General features: G+C 43.5%; 1 protein-coding gene across 1 annotated transcript in view; it reads right to left on the reverse strand.

The window, feature by feature from the left end:
* Positions 1-2542: 2542 nt before the first annotated feature.
* Positions 2543-23543, reverse strand: part of LOC126523638 (uncharacterized) — a 176389-nt gene continuing 155388 nt past the window's right edge. The window contains exons 6-10 of the mRNA XM_050172235.2: positions 23291-23356; positions 20873-20969; positions 16590-16657; positions 9173-9379; positions 2543-6552 (exon numbers count right to left, since the gene is read on the reverse strand). Of these exons, the coding sequence (XP_050028192.1) occupies positions 6349-6552; positions 9173-9379; positions 16590-16657; positions 20873-20969; positions 23291-23356 (642 nt within the window). The 3' untranslated portion in view covers positions 2543-6348. The remainder of the gene's footprint in view (positions 6553-9172; positions 9380-16589; positions 16658-20872; positions 20970-23290; positions 23357-23543) is intronic.

Raw genomic sequence — 23543 nt, forward strand, 5'->3', positions numbered from 1 at the left:
TCGTTATGTGTGTATCTCCGGCGTCGTCCACGGCCATAACCGGTTTTTCTTATTCTTATATTTTCTTTCTTTTTTTCTAAGCAAACGCATCCATACAGCGTTTAAAGAGTGAAGCTCCTAACTCACGAAAGGCCAAATGGTGCTCGTTTCTCGCATCATGTCAAAGGGCACGTATACGTGTTCTCAAAAATTCTCCGGAGTTCTTGAGACTGTAGGCAATAAACACACTTGAAACTTATTCTAATATAAAAAGGTTACATGGCTATTTATGTGGCCCATATCGCAAGTTACAAATTCTAGGCGTAGAGTTCGCAAGGTGGATCCACTCGGAACGAATTCTCGGTATGACACCAGTTTCGAGAATTAATATCTCACCAAGTTTAGGAAATGGTACCTCGAAACTGGTGTTATCCTGAGAATTGGTTCCAAGTGGATGCGCCTTCTGAACTACACGGCTAGAATTTTAAATTGCAATAGGGACCATAAGCTAATAAGGTAAAGAAACTTTATTAGGGAATTTTTTTATTAGTCAACTATGCATGTCAATTTTTTGTTCAGGTAACGTCCGCCTCTTCGAGTAGACCGACTCGTGAACTAGAATTGTACTATCCGCCATAAGCATGCAACCTTTAAAATTTTTTTATAGTGTTCGCTAAAACACCCGGTATATTTTGTAAACATAGTTTTGTTTACAAAGTTGTTTACGTATAATATGATGAAATCTTGACCTAACAAATCCTTTAGCAGGAACACAGCAAATATAAATATTAGTTTCGGTGTCTTAATTCACCTATTTTACATACCTCCTCAAGAGCGGTTGTCTCAAAATATACTGGGAGTGAGCACCAACAAATCTTTTTGGCACAAAATCTGTATGTAGGCTTCGTCGCTGTCTTATCGCACGTGGTGGTCACATTTTCGCCGCAGCGAAAATCATTTTCGTTATTTAAGGAAGCCCTTAATTTTTATATGGACCGAGGTGCGCCTGAAGAATACATATTCATTTTGTCAGTTTTTGTTCATAGATACCTTGTAGGGTGGCGCACGTCTCTGCACGACGATACTAAACGAAATTGTTTAGCTACTAATTGTAGGTTGAGGCACGCTTTTTGTGCTGTTCATCAGACCTACGGCCTTCCATGGCTTTTACGAATTTCAGGCAAACATTATTTTCTAACTATTGCATTTACGTGAAATATAGCGTATCAGTCCCATATTTCAAATGGCGTCCTGTGTGACTTGAAAAAAAAATTATATGGCAGCACATGTTGCCATGAAACGTCGGTTTTTCAGCATTCCAATGACTCGTGTATTGTTGCATCTACGTTGCCACGAACAAAGTATACTACAGTATAATGAGAGGGCGACGAGACGCAGCGTGAAAAATTGCGCTGCTCCCGAGCCACTCAGAGCTTCGTTCAAACGGTGGTAATGTAGCTGACCAAAATGTGGGTCCTAAAACATCAAAGCGGTAAGCAGGTAACGAAAATCTCATTGGTCTGACATTGTTGCACCGCGTGATAAACATTTGTGTGGGCTAAGCAAAATCGCACTTTTTTTTTTACGACTCCGAAAATATAACCTCGAATAGTGTAGGAGAGACTAGAGATGAAGAAATACACAAACCACGTGCAACTTTCAACCAGATCTAGCAGTATTTGCTGAGACGCCAAAGAGCTAACGTTTTGTGTTCATTCGTGCTACTCAGGACAAGGCAGTGAGTACGTCAAAGGTAGAAAGCACCCGTATATGACAAAACCCCTGAAATAAAACAAAGCCAAACTTCCTAAGTGACCATGCCGAAAACGTTGTGGCAGGTTACCTCACTGAGCAGAAAATTAATCTTTCACTTCCTTTCCAGCCAGAATTTAACAGAGAGGCCACTTCATCTTTCGCACACCGAAGCGTTTCTTAGGGCAAATGGCAAAATTACAATGTGTTTCTCTGTTTGATGAGTACAAATAACTGTTTCGTTCCTTTTCGCCATTACTAATATTCTAGAAAAGGCACACGGCTGTAGTTCACGAGTACTACAAAACACCACTCTTTCCTGATACATTTACCTTTACCTGGCAGCACAATAATATTGTTGACCTACTGCAGATCGCTTAGTTTTTGGATAAACCTTTTATATTTCAATCTGTATGTTTTATCCATCATGTAGAAGAAATCAAGCAATAGAAAAATTCTAGGTCACGTCTTTAGTACATCATCCTGTTAAAGTGTCAAATACATAGCGGCATGTCTCATTATAATTCCGCTGACAATTAGCAGCCACAAATTGTGACTATAGTTACAGCCAATTCCTTGTAAAGGTCATGATTGAGCCTCTAACCTTTCTAGCTCTGATTAGCTTACGTAACCATTTCACGCACATCGTAATTTTTACTCCTTATAAAGTTATATTTTCAACTGCAGTAAATTAACAGTGAACTGCAGTGGTACACATAAAGCAGGATTTGCGATTATTGTGCTATTCTTTTTGTGCAGGTTTGACACTATGGATTGTCTAATTTTAGTCACAACACGAAAGACAAGTGGGTATTTGAAACAACTTTTAATTCACTATATACATATCTCGGTCAAGGAACAGAACAGGAAAGCAATGACACAGGCACTTTCATTTGTTAGTTCAAGAACGCAAACATCACGCGCATTCAATACGCTTTAGCAAGCACGCGAGGTGTGTGTAATACCACTCCACCATATATTGCAGCAGAAGATAGATTGCCATTTACATTACGCGATGTGAGGCACAATACATTCGTGCGCTCTGCGAAGAGGGCAAGACTCTGAAGGATTCGCACAGCGCGTCTTTGAGTATGGCGATCAAACAGAGTTCACAACGAGTGCCATTTTCTTACTAAGACGAGTCCCAAGTTTTGGCACAATATTGCGCACAGTAAGAAATATTATTACACAAGGAAAATGCACTAATAGATATATTCACGATTTTGAATTCTGCATTGCACACACAAAAAGCTTCTTTGCTAAAATTTAATTGCTTTGTCAGCTACTTAGATAAAGATAAGGCATTATGCACTTGAATAACACCTTCGCTCAGTGAGTGCTAAAGACGGGTAAGGCTTATGAGGGGTTTCATAGTGTCACGCTCCATTTATGAGAATATAGGTAGCGCAATAGCGAAAAGCAAAGCACATAGCAAAACAGGTCCTCTGACATGTCGTGAAAAGGACAGTAGAGAAAGTCGGAATAGTAAAAAATTACAAAAATACATTACCACGTTTTCAAGATCTATGTACAAGAGGACAAAACTCCTCGGTATAGAAAGAACAGTGACTACGCGCAAGTCACGTTGAAAGTGACTGGTGAGCCATTCTTGTGACTATTACGTAAACTGGCAGGTAGCCACACTCGCCCTGATAAATCACTACAACTAACTGTTGGGAAATGCACTGAATGGAGCCAGCTGTAAATTCATTGCAGCCTTCATTTATTATTTTAACGTAAAATCAATTACTCCAATATCTCTCTTCGAGGAATAGCATTTCTTCCGGCAGAATAATATTTGCCAAGCTACTACCATCTCTAATATATTCTTTTAGATACGATGTACCGCATAGAAACGCAGATGGTAAGAATACTCGATCACTTCTCACTTTTTGCTCACACGTGATACAATTGGAATTGATAATCAACTTTTATAGACGTGCCTGCTTTCACCTAGATAAATTTTTGCAACAAATGGTCAAAGAAAGGGAAAACAGGAAGCAGTCTAAAACCACAAATGGAATGGCCGCGAAGTATGTGATGCATCAGGAAGTAGAGCTCTAAAAGCTCTTGTAGGACACCATGGCATCATCTCAACGTCACCACAGTTTATTCTGGGTCACCAATGCAACCAGATGTGCAGGGGAAAACATCCATGCAGCATCAATTATGGAATGTGGGGCTGAATATTTCTATTTCGAACAAAATGGCAAGACTTTGTTTTAAGGCACTTCCAGCGAGGTGTCCGTCGATGGCTCGATGTACAGTGCGGTGAAAGAAGGATACGTTGTCATTGTCTAAATTTATATAATTAGTTAATCATAGACGCTACTACGGTGCTTTCTTTCTGAGCAGGAGAAACAATAACCAAGTAGACGTGACCAAACAGCTTTCAATGATTGTCTTCTGCATGTTCTTCATATGAGTTTTGCAAAAAAAAAAAAAAAACATGAAACTTACAGAGGATAAAAGGCCTGAAGCGCTTAAGCGACGTACAGCTTGCTTTACCGAACGCTAGAAATTATTTTAAAGGCATGCTGCAGATGTAGACTTTAAACAAATGTGCATTTTATGCCAGGTAAAATGAGATTCTCAACGAAATTAACACCAGCATATCTGATCGCGACTTTTGAACTGACAACTGATCGTGACTTGAGCGCGAAAGCCTTTACCCAATGATAGTTATCGATAAGATTCTCTCAAAGAACAAACACGCTTAATTAACTAAACTAGAAACCTTGGTTAGTCATGGATCAAGTTCATGCCTCTCTTCTCAACAGTAATCATACGCGCCCATGCGGTTTTGTTGCGTCTTGTTTTTCTTTTCATGATTCGTCGAGAAGCCTTTTATTCATTTACCTACATAATCTCACCTTGGGACGGCATGCCCCTTTTCCATATTATATTTTGAAGCACAGGTAATGGCCTTGTTTGGTGCATTACAGGCAGAGCAAACTACCACTAAATGATCTTCGTCTTCGGCAAATGTCAAATGGGCCCCTTCGCATTGTATTTGTCCTGCTACCCAAGTGCGCTCAAGGTTTCGCGCGTTCGACACAAACACACACACTAGCAGTTACACGATATTCACCCATAAACCTCTCACAGTGATTGCGCACCCTTCTAAGCAATCAATATTATTATCCTCCGCAAGGTATATCAGGACAAGCTGGAAACAGCGCATTCGACGAAGGGACGGTTCAGTATTCGTTTCTGGGTCTGAATATAACTCCATAAATTACAAGAAAATAAAGTCTACCACTCCCAACAAAACGTTATGGCCTCACACAGAAAAAAAATTAGAAAATAAGAAAAACAATCTTCAAATTTTCTGGTAAGCACTGGCTCAGGGTCAAGCTGCAGTGACAAACAAAACAGAAAGAAACACTATATAGGTGACTGGAATGTGGCTGCTCGCTCTTGCCTCGTCTTCATAACTTAAGTATGTCGTGCAATAAAGCGTTCCCAACGAGAACGCTTCCGATGGCACCCGATATTCTTCGGCGAAGCCGAGCTCACTACAAGCGAGACGGTCGACGGCGAGAGGTCAGCCCGCCAGGCCTCTCGTCACATTGCACGGCGATCGCGGCGGCGATGTATTTCACACATTGACGCGCGCAGGTGAAGCCCAAGCAGCTCTCGCGTGGTACACTGACTCTTCGGTGCAGCAGCGTGGCCGCTGCATTGTAACACTGTAAAGTTCTCGGTCGTGGTCCATCTAGCACTGAACGTGACCAGCCAGGCAGTGTGCGCCGTTTGCAGGGCCACACCGGACACTGGTTGTAGCTGGGCACCGTGTGACAAGACACGCGATTCTCGGTGGAGCCGCGCGCGCACCACAAGACGCTTATGAATCCAGAAAGGCCAGAAAAATCACTGGAGTAGGTTTTCAGAGAACCGCAGTGCGTTGCGACAAGGCTGAAATGACTCATGGCTACGGATGCAAAGGCGAAGCCGAATGACCTCTTGATGTTCTGGCCATCAGCCTTCCAATAGTTCGTTTTGCAGTGAAATTGGGCCTACAGTGCGCGTTAACGTTTCTTTTCAGGCGACTGGCTCTGCGACTTTTGGTTCTCGAAAGGAAGCACCAGCTACAGGAATTGCTAGAATTATTATTACACAAGCAATTCGCAGTATTTTCTGAAGAGTTTCTGTACTCGTGGAGTATTTTGTGCGCTTACAGAAGTGCTTTTACACTGCAGGATCCTACGGAGTGCTAGCTGTTTGACATTCTTCCATTGCTTTTTATATATCTCCCTTTAGAAGTGCCTATTGGAAGCTGCTTAAGCTCCGAATATTATCACGGTACACACATTTGAACATGTATGCTTCCTAACCGAACCGTGTGCATGCTGCCGAAAATAAGAAAAATCGTTCATAAAGAATTGTTCCTGACTTGAACTAGTTCCGAATCTCACTGGTACGAGTGCTGGTTTCTGCTCACCCGGGAAGGCCAATAATGCGTGGTACGCACGCGGAGACTGTCTTCTCCCACATTTGCACTTTCTACGTGTTCTAGTGCACCCGCATCGGAGGCCATGAGTCCGAAAGCCCTGCCTAGCAGCCAGTTGCGGTACCCTGGAGATCTCGTTCCAGCGGTCCGACAAAGACCGAGCTTCAGAGTCGCGTGTCCTGCGCGTCGCCAGGCGGCTTGCGCTCGTTGACTATCTGCGAGTACGGCACGACCCAGCCGTCGCCGTTGATGTGCGTGCCGTTGCCGTTGAGCGCGTCCTTCAGCTGCGCCTCCTCCTTGAGGATCTCGTCGGCCGGCCGCAGGTCGCCCATCTCGGCGCGCATGTGCAAGTCCTTGGTCAGCTTCTCCTGTGCGGCCAAAGGGAAAGCGCGGGTTAGAGGTAGGGCTGGACGCCTTGCTGCCTTTCTGCAGCATCTAAACTGTAGGTTGAAGTGAACGACCATCTCAATGAGATGCTATAATAATAAGCAGTGATTCCTCCAGTTGAACCTTTAATTTCCGTTTCATTTCAGTACCATGAAGACCCGCTCGGTGGTGGATATTACATAAGGGGTGGGTTACATATACATTTAACACAATACAAAGGCAGCAACGCGCCGTGATTAAATGTCAGACAGCTAAGTGCATTTATAAGCAAGCACAATACAACAGTAAAAACAGACCTGTAAGTAGACAAGAAAACCACAGTCAATAAAACATTACATGTTAGTGAAACGAAAGCATTATTATTCTATAATCGCAGAATCTCAAGTAGAAGATGAGTAATTGCGTCATTTATGAATAACTCAGGGGAAGTAATGGCAGCAACAATTCTTCAACAGACGCACTCTGCAAACGTGCTTGATAGGAAAATCTTACCTAAGGATTTCTTCATCATGCGTTTATTCATATAATGTGGAGTTGAGATACTCCATCAAACCAATGTTTGAAGGCTTCAGGGGCCGAAATTACAAAACCCCGATTGGTTCGTAAGAGCTCTGCCTATTGGATGTCACCCTTCGCTAATAATATGTTCAGCATCAGGCTAAGGAAAAATTGTCTGTCACGAACAAATCTAGCGTACGACTGCATTTCTTTATTACGGGCCCTGTTTTCTGAGAATTACGCGTATCGCAACAACTTTTCATGCACCCGTGCGCTAAAAATCGCGACGAAATCAACTTGGCGTTCTACGTTCTTTGCCTTCTGCACGGGTTGCATACAAACCGAGCACGTCACCTGCTCATTCCAACTACCTCCTCAACAACGTCGCGCAATCTTCCGGATTGTGCATCAGAAGGCTACAACAGATAGTGAATTTTCTTGTTTTGTTTTTCGTAAGCTAAACGTAGAGCATTTACAGGGCCTTCTTTTTTTACTTTTTAACGCCTTTTCAAATTGTTCCTATTCATCTTGATAAACAGAGCGAAGGACGATAAAGTCCAGAATAGATCAAAATAAAACACTAAAGAAAAGCGACGGAACAAACGCTTAGCTTTGAACCTGGTTAGTTTCCTAGGGGGAAAACACACACTTTGATGAGCTGAACCTACTCACGAGGCTATAGGTAAGCTCTGCCGCAAAGTTACAACATATTATGCCACGGCACCCTACATAACCTTTTCTATATATATATATATATATATATATATATATATATATATATATATATATATATATATATATATATATATATATATATATATATATATATATATATATATATATATATATATATATATATATATATAAAGAAATCTCGAAATGCTGTCTGTCTTCTAGCTGACGTGACGGAGTTGTGCAAGTAAAATTTATTTGTTTGGTGCACATAACTGAATTCCTTGTTTGAAATAGCGTTTTCATGCGTCCACAAATAATAAAACGGACCCGTCGTTGTTGCTCAGTGGCTATGGTGTTAGGCTGCTGAACACAAGGTCGGGGATCGAATCCCGGCCAGGGCGGCCGCATTTCGATGGGGGCGAAATGCGAAAACACCCGTGTATTTAGATTTAGGTGCACGTTAAAGAACCCCAGGTGGTCGAAATTTCCAGAGCCCTCCACTACGGCATGCCTCATAATCAGAAAGTGGTTTTGGCACGTAAAACCCCATAATTTAAGAAAAATATATATACGGATATATTTAAGTACATGCGGCACATTTCAATATACAGGGCGATCATTTTTAAGTTTTATGGAATTTTAAAAGATAAGCCTGTTGCAGATGACATAATTCTAGTCCTTGAGCTGGATAGTTCGAAGAGGAGGACATCACTCGCAAAATAAATCGAAGGTCATATACTATAATTATTAAGAATCGACTAATTATGTTCTCAATTAATTACTTTAGGGCAGATATTCCAATTTAAGAATTGTAGCCGGTGAGCTTGCAAGGCGTGTTCACTTGGAATGAACTTCCAGAATGACGCTAGTTTGCAGATACGCGCCATCAAACTTGGCCTAAAAATGCACTGTTCGTCTATTACTTTTTTAATATAGCGTTCTTTCATGCATTGAAGCACAAAAATAACCTCAACACCAACGTATTTCGTTCCACAGGAGGAGGAGGTGGAATGGTCGTTCCACAAATTGGGAAATAATATCCGGAAACTGGTGTCATCCTGTAAATTCATTTCAAATCTGTCTTGCAAGCTCACCCACTACAATTTGTTAATTGCAACATGTGCCATAAGAAGCCAATTTTTGCTAATTAATCAAATGTGTGTTTCGATTTCTCGTGCTGGCAATGTCCGCCTCTACGAATAATCAAGCTCAAGGACAAGAATCATGCTATCTGCCAGAGGCGATCTTTAAAAAGTTCGATAAAACATCAAAATGATCACCCTGTAGTAACAAGGTCGTGTCGTCTGCTCTGCCAGATTTGTTTATTTTTTTTATATATATTTCTTAGCCGTTCCGCCTGTAGCGCACTGATAACCGTGATGTTCGAATTGATAATGAAATAATACGTGCAGAAATACGTAAACTGACCGAATCAGGCGAGTACTGGTTCGAGGACAGCGTCCGGCACTTGACCATGATAACCACGAGCAGGGCCAGTAGGAGTAGCGCTGCCACCGCGGCACCCACGATGACGTAGACGAGGCCCAGCGACGAACCCAGGAAGCCAGCCACACCCACGTCCTTCTTCTGTATCACGGGCAGCCCGTAGAAGACGTCCGTGATGGCAGTTCCCAGCTGCGCGGAAACAGTGTTGTTCAATAACCTCGTTTCCATTGGAGAGCCTATAATGCGCTCGCCAAATGAACAGCTGCAAAAGTAATAGAGGACGCATTTGCACACCGCATTCTCCGAATTTTAATTTAATCAATCGCTTTCCTTACTTTTCGTATTTGGCAGCGTACACGAAAAACCACCACTGCCGAAAAAGAATTTGCCTGCACTACCTCGCATCAACACAAGATATCACTACTACTATCGATGAATGCGCGCGGTTTGTAAGAGTATCTTTAAAGAAACCATAGCATTCGACGAATACACAATAACCGTAAAAGCTGTATGCAAATGTAAGGAAATCAGAACAAATCTGCGGTGTATCGCGCTCTGAACTCATTTAATGCAACAGCAGCAGGTCATCACCGCGGCCATGCTCATGTTTATGTTTTTGTTGTTGTTACCTTTAAGATATATGGCACGCGCGCCCGAACGAGGATGCACCTTCTCAAGAACTGCTTCGTCTTTGCAGTGCGCGTGACGTCGCCTTCAACCGCTATGGTATTACGTGTTGCGGTATGCAGAATATACAGGCCTAATTACTCTGAGAGTCTTCGCGGCATGCGGAATTCTTTACAAATTACCGAGCGCGAATGTTCCCCGGTAGGCAAGTGGTTGGCACACCCAGCTGCCACAGGAGTGTGAGTTCGACCCTCAGCGAGCTTTAGAGTGAGGTTTTCCGTGCCTACTTCTTCGCCATATCGCTGGTCGTCGTGATCGTCGGCTCTCACGCCGAGTTAAAGCTATCGCTACTCCTCGCACCATCTGTCGGAATCGGGGATACGATCACTATCGCGAACTTTCGATTGACTCGGCAGCTGGTGCGACGCCGTTCACTACCGACAGCACTTGTGGTAGCGTGCCAAGCTCGCCATCTTTGAAAAGTGCCAGGAACGCTTTCTTCGATGTGTGCGATGCCCAGTCTTGCGAAGTGTCGCGAAAGTGATGCTATAATCGAAAGTGATCCCCTGCGAGCTTCTTATTGTGATGCGCTTCTGGTTGGCCTCCCTGCCTTTCCTGTCCTTGCTCTCTCCCTTTCTCTTGTGCACATGTGCTTGCAAGTGCCTGTGTACGTTTACGCTTGCTGGAAAAGCATTACTGTAATCGCTCGCCTCGCCATAGTGTCCTTGCTGCGGTGTACCTCACTTAAACGTTAAGATTGTGTGCTGTTTTCCGCCTTCGTGACTGTATAACTTTCTCTTCATTTATGTTCTTCAAACGGCACCGATTCGCCCAATCTTGCCCTCGTTAATTCTCTAGAACTTTCATTGCATATCATTAGAGCAATATCTGCATGCTCTAACCGTAGCCCGTTAAGTCACAAATTATGATATTCTGCAGAACAAAATTTAAACTTCCAGGTATTGATGTTTTATGTGCCCAGAGTTCGAAAAAATAAGTTCACTTCTCTGGAGCAATTATTGCGCAAATTCAGTCGCGTCCTCATGCGGAGACATCGTGACTCAATACTATTTTTTTTTTTTTCGCACTTACACTTTGAGTGGTGCAACAACAGGCTCAGAGGTCGTGATATTGGAAGAAACAGTCCTTCTCAGCTGCGATACACAGGAAAACATCGCATTTCCGTCCGTGGACCCCGGTTTTCGCCACACACTTCTCGTATTTGCATCACTGCGGAAACGGCGACTGGGCTTGCTGAGGCCAGCGGTCCTTCGCATCGTACCTCACACAAAAATGATAGCAACCCGTCTAATGCAAGGACGATGACTTCAAATTAGCTATTGAGGGACGAAATTAAAGGAAACAATGCTAAACTGTAATGCATACCTAATTCTCAAATACGAAAACGACAGTCCCGGGTGGTTCTGCGGGTGTGCTTCGCTGGAACAAAATTCTTTTGACCTACTATAAAACTAGGAGTCACTGATATCCGGACAACCATTCGAGGACGTGACATAATTCTCAGACCGCCGTCATTCATTCTATGGCCCAGCGACAAGAGCTTCTACCCTCTTCATGATCAAACCGTGCGTACGGCGATCTTTGTTCCACGTTTAACAATTGCCGCCACTCGTAAATTAAATAGGATACTAAGAAAAAAAATATTTTTCGACAGTGAACTACATGGCGGAACCAGTCTACAAAATCGTCGGTAAACTTAAATTTTCGCTCGATGCGTATGGGTGGGTGGCGTGGTACAGAAAGAGTAAACTACTGCGTCTCCGTATGGAGACGCATATCGAAACAGGATCAGAACTATTCATTACCAGAACGCGAGTATTGAGTAACTGTTTTTTACAAAACGTGGTTCTTTCTCTGCGTAAAACAGGGGCTTTTAACGGTTCTGAATGATCGAGGCAGCGCCAAAAGAGAAATTTGAATAGCGACTTAGCAAAGCTCCCGTAAAATGTGGAGGAGTTCGTCTTGAAACATGCTTTTCTTCAGTAGTATTTCGCCGCTTCATATCAGATGGCGCTCTTTACGTTTATTAGTGTCTCGAAGATTACTCGCACCAGTGTGCGGCGTGAATCGTTCGCTTGCTGATGAAAAACGCAACGAAGGAAGTCGCGTCTCCGAATGGAAACATGGTGACTGTACAAAAATATATGTCATGTGTCGGCACAATCAGCCATTACCACGCTTATTATGCGAAGGCCATTCACTGCCAATATTTAGGCCGGAGCAGCGAAGAAATAACTTCGACAGACAGAGCATGTGTACAGCCTTATCTATAATTTACGCCACTCTGAAGACAGTCGATGTTCGTTAACGAAGCTAAGGAGGTGGTGAACGTGAATATTTTTCTCTTCGGTGCTACGCATGCAGTGTCATTCAACAAGATCATGGGTTACTGAATAATGAACGAGGAGCATAATGGAACGCATTTACGATTTATTCTGGGCTGGGTGCCTTCAGTCGTCGGCGCGGACACTTTACGCTGCTCAATAAGCGCGCTGTAACATCTAACGAAACGTGTTCCGCGTAAATAAACGGACACTCGGGAGAAAAGTGGGCTGACGTGTGAATTACCATTCTACAGCATCACAACAGGCACCGTTAGGGGAGCCTTAATAAGCCAGAAATTATGCAACTACAATCAATCTAGATTGAGTTAGTTTAGGCTGTTAAATTTCCTTGTAATAGTTAAAGCGGGTACCTACTAGCAAGTGCTTAGGTCGCTGACACAACTTAAAGCCCAGCGTTACATAGAAGCGTCGGCGACGAATGACATTTCGCCGCCAATCTGTGAAGCAGAAGACGTCTAAACCTAATTCAAACCTGACGCTGTGTTACGGACAGCGTGCTTATAACGAGTACAAGTCGGCACCGGTATGCAAGGTTACTACACAGTATATCAAGTGTAAATCAAGGAGTAGGGATTCTTATAGGTACACGCAATACATAATATTATGCCAGCCATGTTGAGGTTATCTATCTATCAGGGGAGGGGGGGGGGGGGGGGTGAGTCGCGCAGTCGGTCTGCTCTTGATGTTAGTTGTGGGAAAATGTTTTCTTTTTTTTTGCATTCGAGAGCTTCGAAAGGCGGGAAATTTAGCAACTGATGTGCTGTCACTAGCGTGGGCCGGTAACTGTAACATTCCTAACAGAACAAAACAAGTAGCAGGGAAGGTAATGTTGTGTTTGTAATCAGAAGGAGTTTTTTTTTTTTTTTTCAAATCCTGAGAAGTGAAAAGGTATGAGTGGAAGGCTCGCGTCCGCGCGATGCTGACCTAATTTGTTACCCGTTTGATCACCCTTTAATGGGGCGTTGCGTTTAGAGGCGTCTATTATACAGCCCGCAGGCCAAACCGAGCGGCTAAGCGAGGACGGTGCTGAGTAGACGCCGAACCGCAGCGCTGGTGGCAGGTAATTAGCAATATTTCAACCAATATCCACTACTGTGTAGATAATGGACCGGTTTCAACTTAGCTGCTCCGCACCATGCAACTTCATGTCTTTCGTACTTTTGCAATGTACGATAATAACAATTGCATAAACGAAATGGACCGACCTGTAAAAGAGAAGCCAAGCGGTAACGCTATCAGATAAGTAACGTGTCTTAAACGTATGTGATTGTGCTGGATACCACGGTGCGACATAAACAGTCCTTGGATGTTTAGAGCACCTAGTAAACCTTGTACGCTTGCTGATTTACTCACGCAAGCGTCCACACAGCCACCGTGAATGTGTAGCTCTTTGCTAAAGAGGAACTGTTTGCAAGATTTTGCTTCTCCCTTTCGCTGCCTGTTAGACACGCGAAATCGCGGCCGCGGATTGTTTAAGAGTGTTTCTGGGAACAATTTAGCACGCAAGCGCAACATCGGTGCTGCTTCTGGGCTAGAGGGAGGTTTTATTTGAAGTAAGAAAGTTAGAAAAAACTTAGCAAATAATTTAGAAAAATAAGCGATGTAGGTAACTGCAGCAATATTACAGCTGAGGTCAAGCATGTTTCCATCGATTCAGTGAGAAATAGTTATTAGTGATGCACAGCGGCTGCGCGCTCCTGACCAACTTTATTCGCCCGTGCAGAAATAAGGGGATACAGGGTGTCTACCAAATTAACATTTCCAAATTCCCCGAGTTTTCCAGGTTCCCCTTGAGTGCCATTGCACAATTCCCTGAGTTACACAGAACTTTCGTTTTGTCCTGACGGGCAGACACCATGTCGGCCGATGCTGTCACTCTCTAGTAAGCAAGTTAAAAATTAGCAAAAGACCGCTTAGTTTAGTTTGAATAGTAAGGAGTAGCGTCTATTTTATTGAAAAAGAAAACAGAAGAGGGAGGTTACTAGGATGCACAGCGAGCAAGATATCTCCTAAAAAATGGTAAACGCCATTGCAAATAGAGTCGAACATTTCCAAATACAGATAAAAAAAGATGCCTAACAAAGTAAATATTTTCGAATATGGGCTATTTCAATCAAATGATAGCAAGCTGATTGGTATGCGGCTCGAACTTTGTCACAAGTGATATTCTCTCTCCGCAGCTGTAAAGTCAAGTAACCTCAACTGTCCTGACATACTCTCAGCCTGAGAACAACGCCTTAGTGTTGCCTTCCACTGCTTTAATGAGTTTATTTTGGTTTGGCTGAGGGACACCTGCATCTCGGCGACAGCCAACACTTTGTTTTTTTAACTCAAGCTGCTTCAACGAAGCAGACGCACGCTTCCTTTTCCAGTCATTCCTCAATGCGTCGGCCCTTTCTGTTCTCGTCCTCCTTCTGCCACGTGTTTGCCCCGCGGACCATTCGAAGCATCCTCTTGGTCAGTTATACAGTCAACGTCCGATTTTTCGGACTCCCTAGGGGACGCGAACACGTCTTAAAAATACGAATACAGGGCTTTTAATGCCATTAGGGGGTCAAACCGCCATAGGTACCGCCTAAAAAGCTCTGAAGGCCTGCCAGTAGACCTATTAGGCATATCGGTGCAAGTACTGTGACAGGAGACGGCGGGTGTGGGCGTGTATAATTAACGAACACATGTGTCCTTTCACATTGCCCCATCTTACGCTTGTTAAGCTTCACCGCAGTACTTAACGTAGGCTTCACCGCGTAACAACACTGTCTTAAGGTGAAGCTGACTTTTGGGAACCAGCATTATGCAACGGGTCGGGCTTTCCGAGCTTCGAAGCTGATCGCGAGGATTACAAAGGGGCAGTCCGTGCCATTGCTGACAGCGGCGAATTCTTTGAATGGAAAACATGACACCGAACGGCAAGAAGCTTAGCAGGGAACGCGGAAGCAGCTAGGCCTAGAGTGGCCGTGGGAGTGCCTGCCAGCGGATCTGCGTATGAGATTACCGGTTCGAAGGGGCGATATAATCAAAACGGTGGCGATGGTGGTTTTGATTAATGGCATTTCGGACTTAAGATCAAGGCAAAAAGTCCGGAAAATCAGACTGCGAGGGGTTCTTGCACCCGACATTTCAGACGTACTTATACATTTTCTCTATGGAGTACGTGGTGGGGCCGCGAAGCCGTCCGAATTATCGGGCATATCCGAAAAATCAGGCGTCCGGAAAATCAGTCGTTGACTGTACACTGACCACTCTTTCAGCCAACGACACCGCGTCCAAGGCGATTAGTTACAATTCCTATCTGTTACTCGAGCCAGCAGTAGCGCGACTTTCGTTCTTTTTCAATAAAGTTACAGCTAATTTTATCTGATAGAGCCACAATTTCCCTAAGTTTTCCCTGAGTTTTTCCTGACTATTCAAAATGCCTGAGAATTCCCGGTTTTCCCTGTTAATATATACCTTGGAATATAAATGTTTACAAAGTGAATGTACCTACAGTCCCGCGAAGTTAGAAAACTTGATCTAATCACAAGTTTGCGCTTTCACAGCCTAAAAACGAAACCACCTTATGGAAGGAGGAGACGTCAGTGTGAAGCCCCATTTCCCGGTTTGAAGGCTCTGCTTACTGCTGTTCCACATCTCTTGCAAAAAAAAAGGAAATATGAAAAAGATTGGACTATGCAACTCTCATCTTCTCAGAAGTAGCTGAGTCAATTATTTATGATACTTTGCCCCTGAAATCCTTACTCACGCATTCTTCTTTGCAGAACCGATACAAAATAAGCAATTAGATTTATTTGTGTCTTTCCTATGAGTATCTATAAAAAACTAATATCTGAACTACTTAAGTGACCGACCAGTGAAAAGACTGGATTCGTCTTGGCCCAAACGGGTTGCTGCTGCATGTTGTGCAGACACTCAAGAAACCTCAGTGGGGACTAGCAAATACAGCATGTTTTAATGCGCCGTTGGCTTCGTTCGTCCAGAAACATGCAATATTCCCGAAGTCGCGTTTGCAGTGAGGTTGAAAAGCCCTTTTTATGTATATGTGCAATGAAAAGCAGTGTGCTATATGCGTGCTCAGAAATGGCATCACCTCGATTTAGGCCTTAATTGGATTATACTTGTGTGCCCAATATTGTGTTCAACTTCCAGTTTCCAGAGACACCTTCCGGAATAGCGATGAGGCTGAATTTGGCCGCAATAAAAAACTCACGTTGCATGCTGCAATATAAGTGTCAGAGTAAAAACCAAAGGAAACGAAAGCCTACAGTGTCAAATAATAATCTTCAGTTGAGGCAGGTGGACCCCACGGCATCCGTTGAAATACAAGCGTTATTAATGTCTGTTGAAGAGCCATACCAGGTGAAGAGATTGAGTGAAGTAAAGCCGCTTCATATAGTACATAGACTTACCTTGTCTTCAAACGTCAGCTTCATGTTGTTTAGGACTGCAACGACCGTATCACTTGGAACCACTGAACCTGCAATGGGAAAGCGTGAAACGTAAAACATCTTCAAGGAAACTATGCACAATAAATAAATAGCTTCGAATTAATGACAAGGACAGCTGTCATTTCAAGGACGTCATCCTTCTATGGTGAACAGATATATTACAAAAAGATTGTCAAAAATGGTAGCGCCAGTGTTCGTATGCCTGAACGAATACAAGTAAAATGTCTGCAGATTTTCTTGAAGGCCGAAGCATAGACAGTGATTATATAAAGTCTAGCGCTGCGCTCGAACTCCTCGCACCTACGCAGCTGCGACATGTTGGCGCGAAGCAGCGTGTGACGTAACTGCTGCTGGGCCGGGCTGCATCCTCCTTGAATCTAGGCTGCTAGCATGAAAAGCGTCCCGCTAGCTACCGGGCGTCTCAGAACGCTGGTGCAACGAGCTCCTCCAGTGGGTGTTGCAAACGTCGCACCTGGACGGTGCGCGAGATGAGACCGACGACGGGATATCCTCGGCACTGGTCAGCGCCCAGCGAAGCGTTAAATCACGTTAGCTTGACCTTTAGCGCTCAGACCAGAGCATACACGTATCAGCTCAACAGGAACACGGGGGGTGCCTATAGCGAACGCGCGCACAACCTTTGCTCTAGCAGCGGAAGCCGAAACGGCGCCCTCTCTCCGCCACCGAGTGGTCGACGGGACGTCCGCTTTGCTTCGTCGTTCTTGAAGCGAAATGCACTCCACGTCTCCGGAGACCATCCAGCTCTCCCCGCGCGTGAGCCGTGCGTGCAGCCTTTAGGGAAAAAGCACAGCCTCGCCGGCGGCGCTGACGAAGTCGGTGCACCTCGAGCGTCCGCTTAATCAGTAAAACGCGCTCAGATGATACAAGGTGTTGATAAGAGCATCAAAAAAGCCCTACCGTAGCAGAATGCAGCGTGCAACAATATTCGCTTGTTTATATGTATACAAAGTTCCATAAATATACCACAAATTCAAATATCAATTTTCTTGGTTCGTACGTACATACACTATGCGTGAAATTACGCGCACCCGCCCTTTGTATTTGCTACACGCCAGTGTCGAAGCGTGAATGCGCGCGGCTACTTTTTCGGAGACATTTTGCATTGCAGCACAGATGCACCAACCACCTATCACGTAAGGAAGACACCAGCTGGATGTTAGATTCGCAGCACTATTCTTGGTGGAGCAACAGTACTGCTAACTAAATATATTCTCTAGGCTTCTTCGTGGAACGCCCCCATAACAAAATGTCATTCGCCTTCTCTAAACCGTAATGCACTTGAGCGGGTGAGGTATAAAGAATACTTGGGTGTCACAGTAGATTAACATATTCATTGGAAGCCTCATGTTGCATCGCTCTGTAAACAATTAAGTAAAGTTAGTTTGATTTTGCACAAATGCCGTTGTTACTTTCACACCACCACGCTGCAAGCAATTTATATTAGCATATTCCATAGCCATTTATCCCAGTGTATTGCATCTTTGGGTCACACGTACGTTTCATATGCAGAACCTATTTTACTTCTTGAGAAAGGGGTATCTCAATTTATAATTTTACTGATTACAATATTAAATCAATTCGCTGTTTCAAAGTGAAATATACTGCATATTAATTTATTACTGTATTTTAAGACAATAACCACACATAATAGCATAACCACTAAGTGCCCTTCGAGTTTTTCAATTTTTTTTACAATCCAGAAACCATTTAGGCAGTGCAATTAAGAAAAATTATATCTTTCCAAAAAGTCATAATGTATATGGAAAGAGGAGGTTAAACAGCACTGGAGAACTTCGATGGAACATCTGACCACTAGAAGTAAAACAAGGCAAATATTTTCCTTATCATCGAAATACCATTATCATTCACTACTGTTATCTGTTTAGGGCATTCATTTCGTTGGGGCATTCGTCTGTTTTTATCACTTGCAGTATTGTACTAAGTACAAATGTCTGTCTGTAGGTTTATCGTAGGTGTAACTAGAAACACCCTGCCTTTTGTTTATAAATGCATACATATATATATATATATATATATATATATATATATATATATATATATATATATATATATATATATATATATATATATATATATATATATATGTATATATGTGTGTGTGTGTGTGTGTGTGTGTGTGTGTGTGTGTGTGTGTGTGTGTGTGTGTGTGTGTGTGTGTGTGTGTGTGTGTGTGTGTGTGTGCGTGTGATTTATTTATACTTTGCTGTATTGTATTTGTGATTCTCAGTACTTACTAGCATGGATCCCAACTAGCCTTGAGCTGGGGATCCATATGTTTTATACCACATTGCCTACATAGTCTCTTTGCTTTGAATCAATTTGGATTTGAACATGTGTTTACGTTGAAAACTTCACGACGCATTCAGTCCTACAAGGACAATCGTGGTTCGTGCTACAACAAACTGAATAAGTAGCTCTGCACCACAAATCCAATTCAATGTGTGTCTAATTCATTTTCTTTAGTAGCCCTCTACGATTGGTCAAACTTCTTCGATCATCGCCCACTTCCTCTGTTTGTCACGTTACGTCATGAAATCCCTGAAAGCTCCCCATATGATACGCCTTGTACGCACCGCTTATGAATGATTAGCCCCCCCCCCCCCCCCCCCAAAAAGGTTATTTCGTATTCTACGCCTTCTTTTGCCATAAGCCCTCCACTATTGTTAAAAATCGCTTTCTGGTGGCGCCCATTTTGTCTGTTTGTCACGCGATATCACAAAGCCGCTAAAACTCAACAAGTCAAAGTGAGGTGTATGCACTAAAAATACCATTATTATGCCTATAAAAACACAGAATTTCTTTCGAAATAACGGGACAGTGTCCCGTCTCGAAATTGATGCAAGAAGGCTGCCCGCCGATCGCTCTGGCACTGGAAATGGATTTCTTTGCGTTGAATAATATTTTTGCTTGGCAGTATAAGATTGTCCAGTCCTTTTGGCACGTATACAACGTCGCTCTCCCAACTCTTCTCCATGGAGAAACCATTGTAGCGTCATTTTTTACTTTTTTTACCGCCATGATTTTCGACCAGCCACCGCAAGCTAAGCAAGGGGGAGCAGACCAATCGCAGACGCCAGCACCACTCTCCTAGCCCGACACCTGCTTGCACTGCTCGGCCCCAGTGATTCCCTCTCCACTTCTCCGCGTTCCACGCCCCTTGTGAGCTAATTCGATAAGAAAAATCCTGTCAAAGTAAGAAATACTATTCGCTTCGAAAGCAAACAAATGTAGCCTATAAACAAGGAGATCGTTTGACTGAACTCTTCAGACAACGCTGCGGGTCACCACACGATGCTTTCCTCGGCGGTTGCGTAAATTTGACGTCAAGAGATTGGAATTAATTCAGAATGGAATAGTTTTACACTATACGGTCCACGCAGCTACAAGAATGTGTTGTTTGTTCCTTGCTAGTACTAGGCATGTACGATTATTCGATCCTTTCACGTAAGCAATTCTGATTCTTAAGTGGTCACCAACTATAATTCATTTAGAGCACACAAACATTCAAACTACAACCTTTTCTGCAGATACCTGCAGAAAAACTGCAAACGCTGTTCGTTTGTAACACTGGCTCGAAACGAAAGCGGTGCTCTTTCGTGTCGGCTCAGCAAAGCTCTATGTGCTCTGAGCGAAACATGCGATGAACTAAAGCGGGAAAGCTACAGAAGGTAAATCTAGAAACGCAACAGTGTATTTCATCTTCAAAGGTATACAAGCTCCAACTTCATATTGTCGCTAACTGATATTACTAGCTGGCAGTGAGAGCTCCCTTTGTCTCTTTTGATATAGGAAGCCTCCGCTCTCAGGGGTAAGTGTAAGCTATTTGATACTTTATTATTGGTTGTATCGCTAAGTGACGCAGACGAAGATCAGAAGAAGTCGGACGAACGCTTTTAGCGCTCCTCCTGGCTTCTTCTAGTCTTCGTCTGCGTCACTTCGCGCTACAAACCAATACCGTACTAACTCGCCCAACTGTCCCTCTTCTTGCACTATTTGATATTAATGGTGTCCAATCTGTCGATCCATCGTAACTTTGTATCTTCATTAGCGACCATTTATTAACGTTCCTTGGAAGATAATGCCTCACTATGAACGGTTGGCAGTCGCGTAAGCACTCCTCAAAATATTTCCAGAAGATATTTCGAGCAACTGCAGCAACATGACGAACAAACTTAAACCGCCGTGTAATCTTGTAAACGTACCTCTCGTACGGTTGAGTACGAAGAAGGAGATCAGATCCATGCCCCGGTCTCCGCTGAGGAACACCACCAGCGGGTCACCAAGCGGGATGCCATTTTTCTGCCGGTGAAAAGTCCGTGAGACACACGAGGTAAGTCACTTTACCATTCGCTTAACGCGCTTGGTAACGTTCTTGTAAAAATTGCTTCAACTTTCTTAACGGCTGCGAAACAGCGCACACATGAAAAGCTGGAGCGAAACTGTAAGCTCCAAAGGAAGCGCATATGATCATCTCAGGGGGAAGAGATAAGCCAAAATAGCACATGGCAGATTCCATGTAAATGCTAGATTCTAGAGCCCCCATATGACCACATAACGACCGCTGCATGGCATTACAGTTTTGTTTTATTTTCATCACATAAATTCTAAAAAGTAACGATTGAGTCAGGCACATTTCTACTCCTTGAGCAGGATTTGTGGAAAAGGCGGGAATCACATGCACCAGAAATCGAAACGCGAAACTGAATAATTAACAAAATTAAGCTAAATAACCTGTAATTGGCCTTACCCGGGCTCATATTGTGATGTATGAATTCAGCCCGGCGAATTTCCTGAGGCACGTTTAACTTTGACATAATTTCGAATGAAGCACTTGTTTTGAGAGAACCGTCGGAAAATTTTCGGTAAAACGCACCGTTCTTTCACCAGATTTTTTTTAACTAAACGCATCTTTAAACTGCAGGATCCATTTAACTGGAACGTTCGTCCGTTTCGTCGTACGATTTGGGGATCCACACCTACGAACTTACGCCGACCTGAACGTTTCATCCAAGTATTCACGCACTGTGAAGTCGCCAGGCTGCAGATGTTTCCGCAGATCTTGCGGCAATTTTTGTGAAAATATGCGTAGCTATCAAAATAAGATGCTTCCCCACTCCAAAGGAGCGCTGGCACACAAGCAAACAATACAGATGAACGACAAGCAATATCAGACCAAGTGCACCCTGTTGCTCCAAATTACAAAGACGTGTGATTTCCTGAGCACAGGGCATTCTGTAAGGCAAGGAGCTTGAGGTCTTTCTCGGAAAACTTCGTCACCACATATGCTCCCTGAGTTTTTCTGCACATAGGACAGACTTGGTGGTTGCCTCTCTGTGCTGGCTTAATAATTCGCACGAAATTATTCATCACATCTCGTCACCGCTTTACTGTTGCAAGAAAAATGATTGTGTAACATTCTCTTCGAAAACTTTGTCTGGATTTAGCAGTTTCTGTTGCAGCTTTCTCCGCGCCTTGACTTTGCCAAAGGCATTTTATCCCAGCCGCCAATAAATTAATGATTCAGTTGAACCAATTGCCTTGCTAAGCTGTCATCTTTCTTCTGTCTTTGTCGTGTGCGTTTTAATTAATCATCGCTGATTCTTACTAGCGCCGTTTATTTCCAAGAGGTAATTTCGTTTTTTCACATCATTTACTTTTTATAAATGCTGCTAAGTTGTTTTCGATTACAACTAAGAATAATCCATCCAATTCATGATCGATCATCGATAAACAAATATCAGCCAGAATTCTGCAGGACAACGACAACGAAGCTCAGAAGTGGCCAGAATGGGAATTAGCGTCGTCACCGAAGCTGGGGGAAACTGCTAATGGCTCTCTGTCAACTGCCCACGTTCCCAGTGTCATATTCTCCTTCAGCACCCTTAGCAAGATATCCTATGGTGCCAGGAATAAAATGCACAGTTGTGCATCTTCGTTGCTTCGCACTGTGTGTTTCACGGTAGTTCTGTAATTCTTCTGTGTTTAAAGCAGTTGCGCCCTTTTCTTTATACTTGTCACGCACAATGACCCTAACGCAAGCAATGCGACCGGTTGCCCCATCCCTACAATTAGGCACAATTGGATTCAGCGTCAAAACTCTGGCTCCAACTCCACGCAGCTTGCACTGTATGGTCATTAAAACACCGCTATTTGTGGTGCTAAATGCGTCGGTATCATGTTTCGGTAGCCAAGAATTTGGATTTTCGACCCACTGGTGCCCAACCAGTACGACCGGTACGGCTGCGCAGTACCAAGGGAAAGCCAAGAGAAAACGCTGTCACCATCTTTTCACTGGCAACAACGTCTTGATCACAGCCGCCTATATCTCTTGAGGAAGCTATCTGCTCTAAAAGAAACATGTGGTTTTTACAATTTGCAGTATGAATGCGCGTCCCCATTGTGGCAGAATCTTTCGATGCACGCGAACAGTAAAAAATTGCGTTTGACAGCCAAGCTAAGCGTAGCGGTTACTGGCTAAGCAGCAAACACGTTTGTTACCTGGCTCATAAATATCGTCCAACCATGTGTCACCCCCACTACCTCCGAAATACTAATATTAGCCATGTTCTAGCATATTCTCGTACTTGGCGAGGCAGAAAGTTCAGCAAATACATACTTACGTTGCAATAGTCCAGCAGCCACACCCGGGCCTCAACTCGGAATGTTTCGGCCCTCGTTTTGTTCAGCTGCAAACAGAAATGAAATTTTAAGGGCTCCATGCATTGCCGAGTTATGAAACTCAACACATAACAGGATTAACTGTGCCAGTATTGTTTAAACGATATCCTGCAGACTGGTTGGCGCTGCCTTAGCGGCAGTTACGCAGTTATCTATTTCTTGCGTTCTATTGGTTAAATTTGAGGGATGCTCGAG

This window comes from Dermacentor andersoni, chromosome 6 (assembly GCF_023375885.2).
Source record: "Dermacentor andersoni chromosome 6, qqDerAnde1_hic_scaffold, whole genome shotgun sequence".
NCBI classification, from domain to species: Eukaryota; Metazoa; Arthropoda; class Arachnida; order Ixodida; family Ixodidae; genus Dermacentor; species Dermacentor andersoni.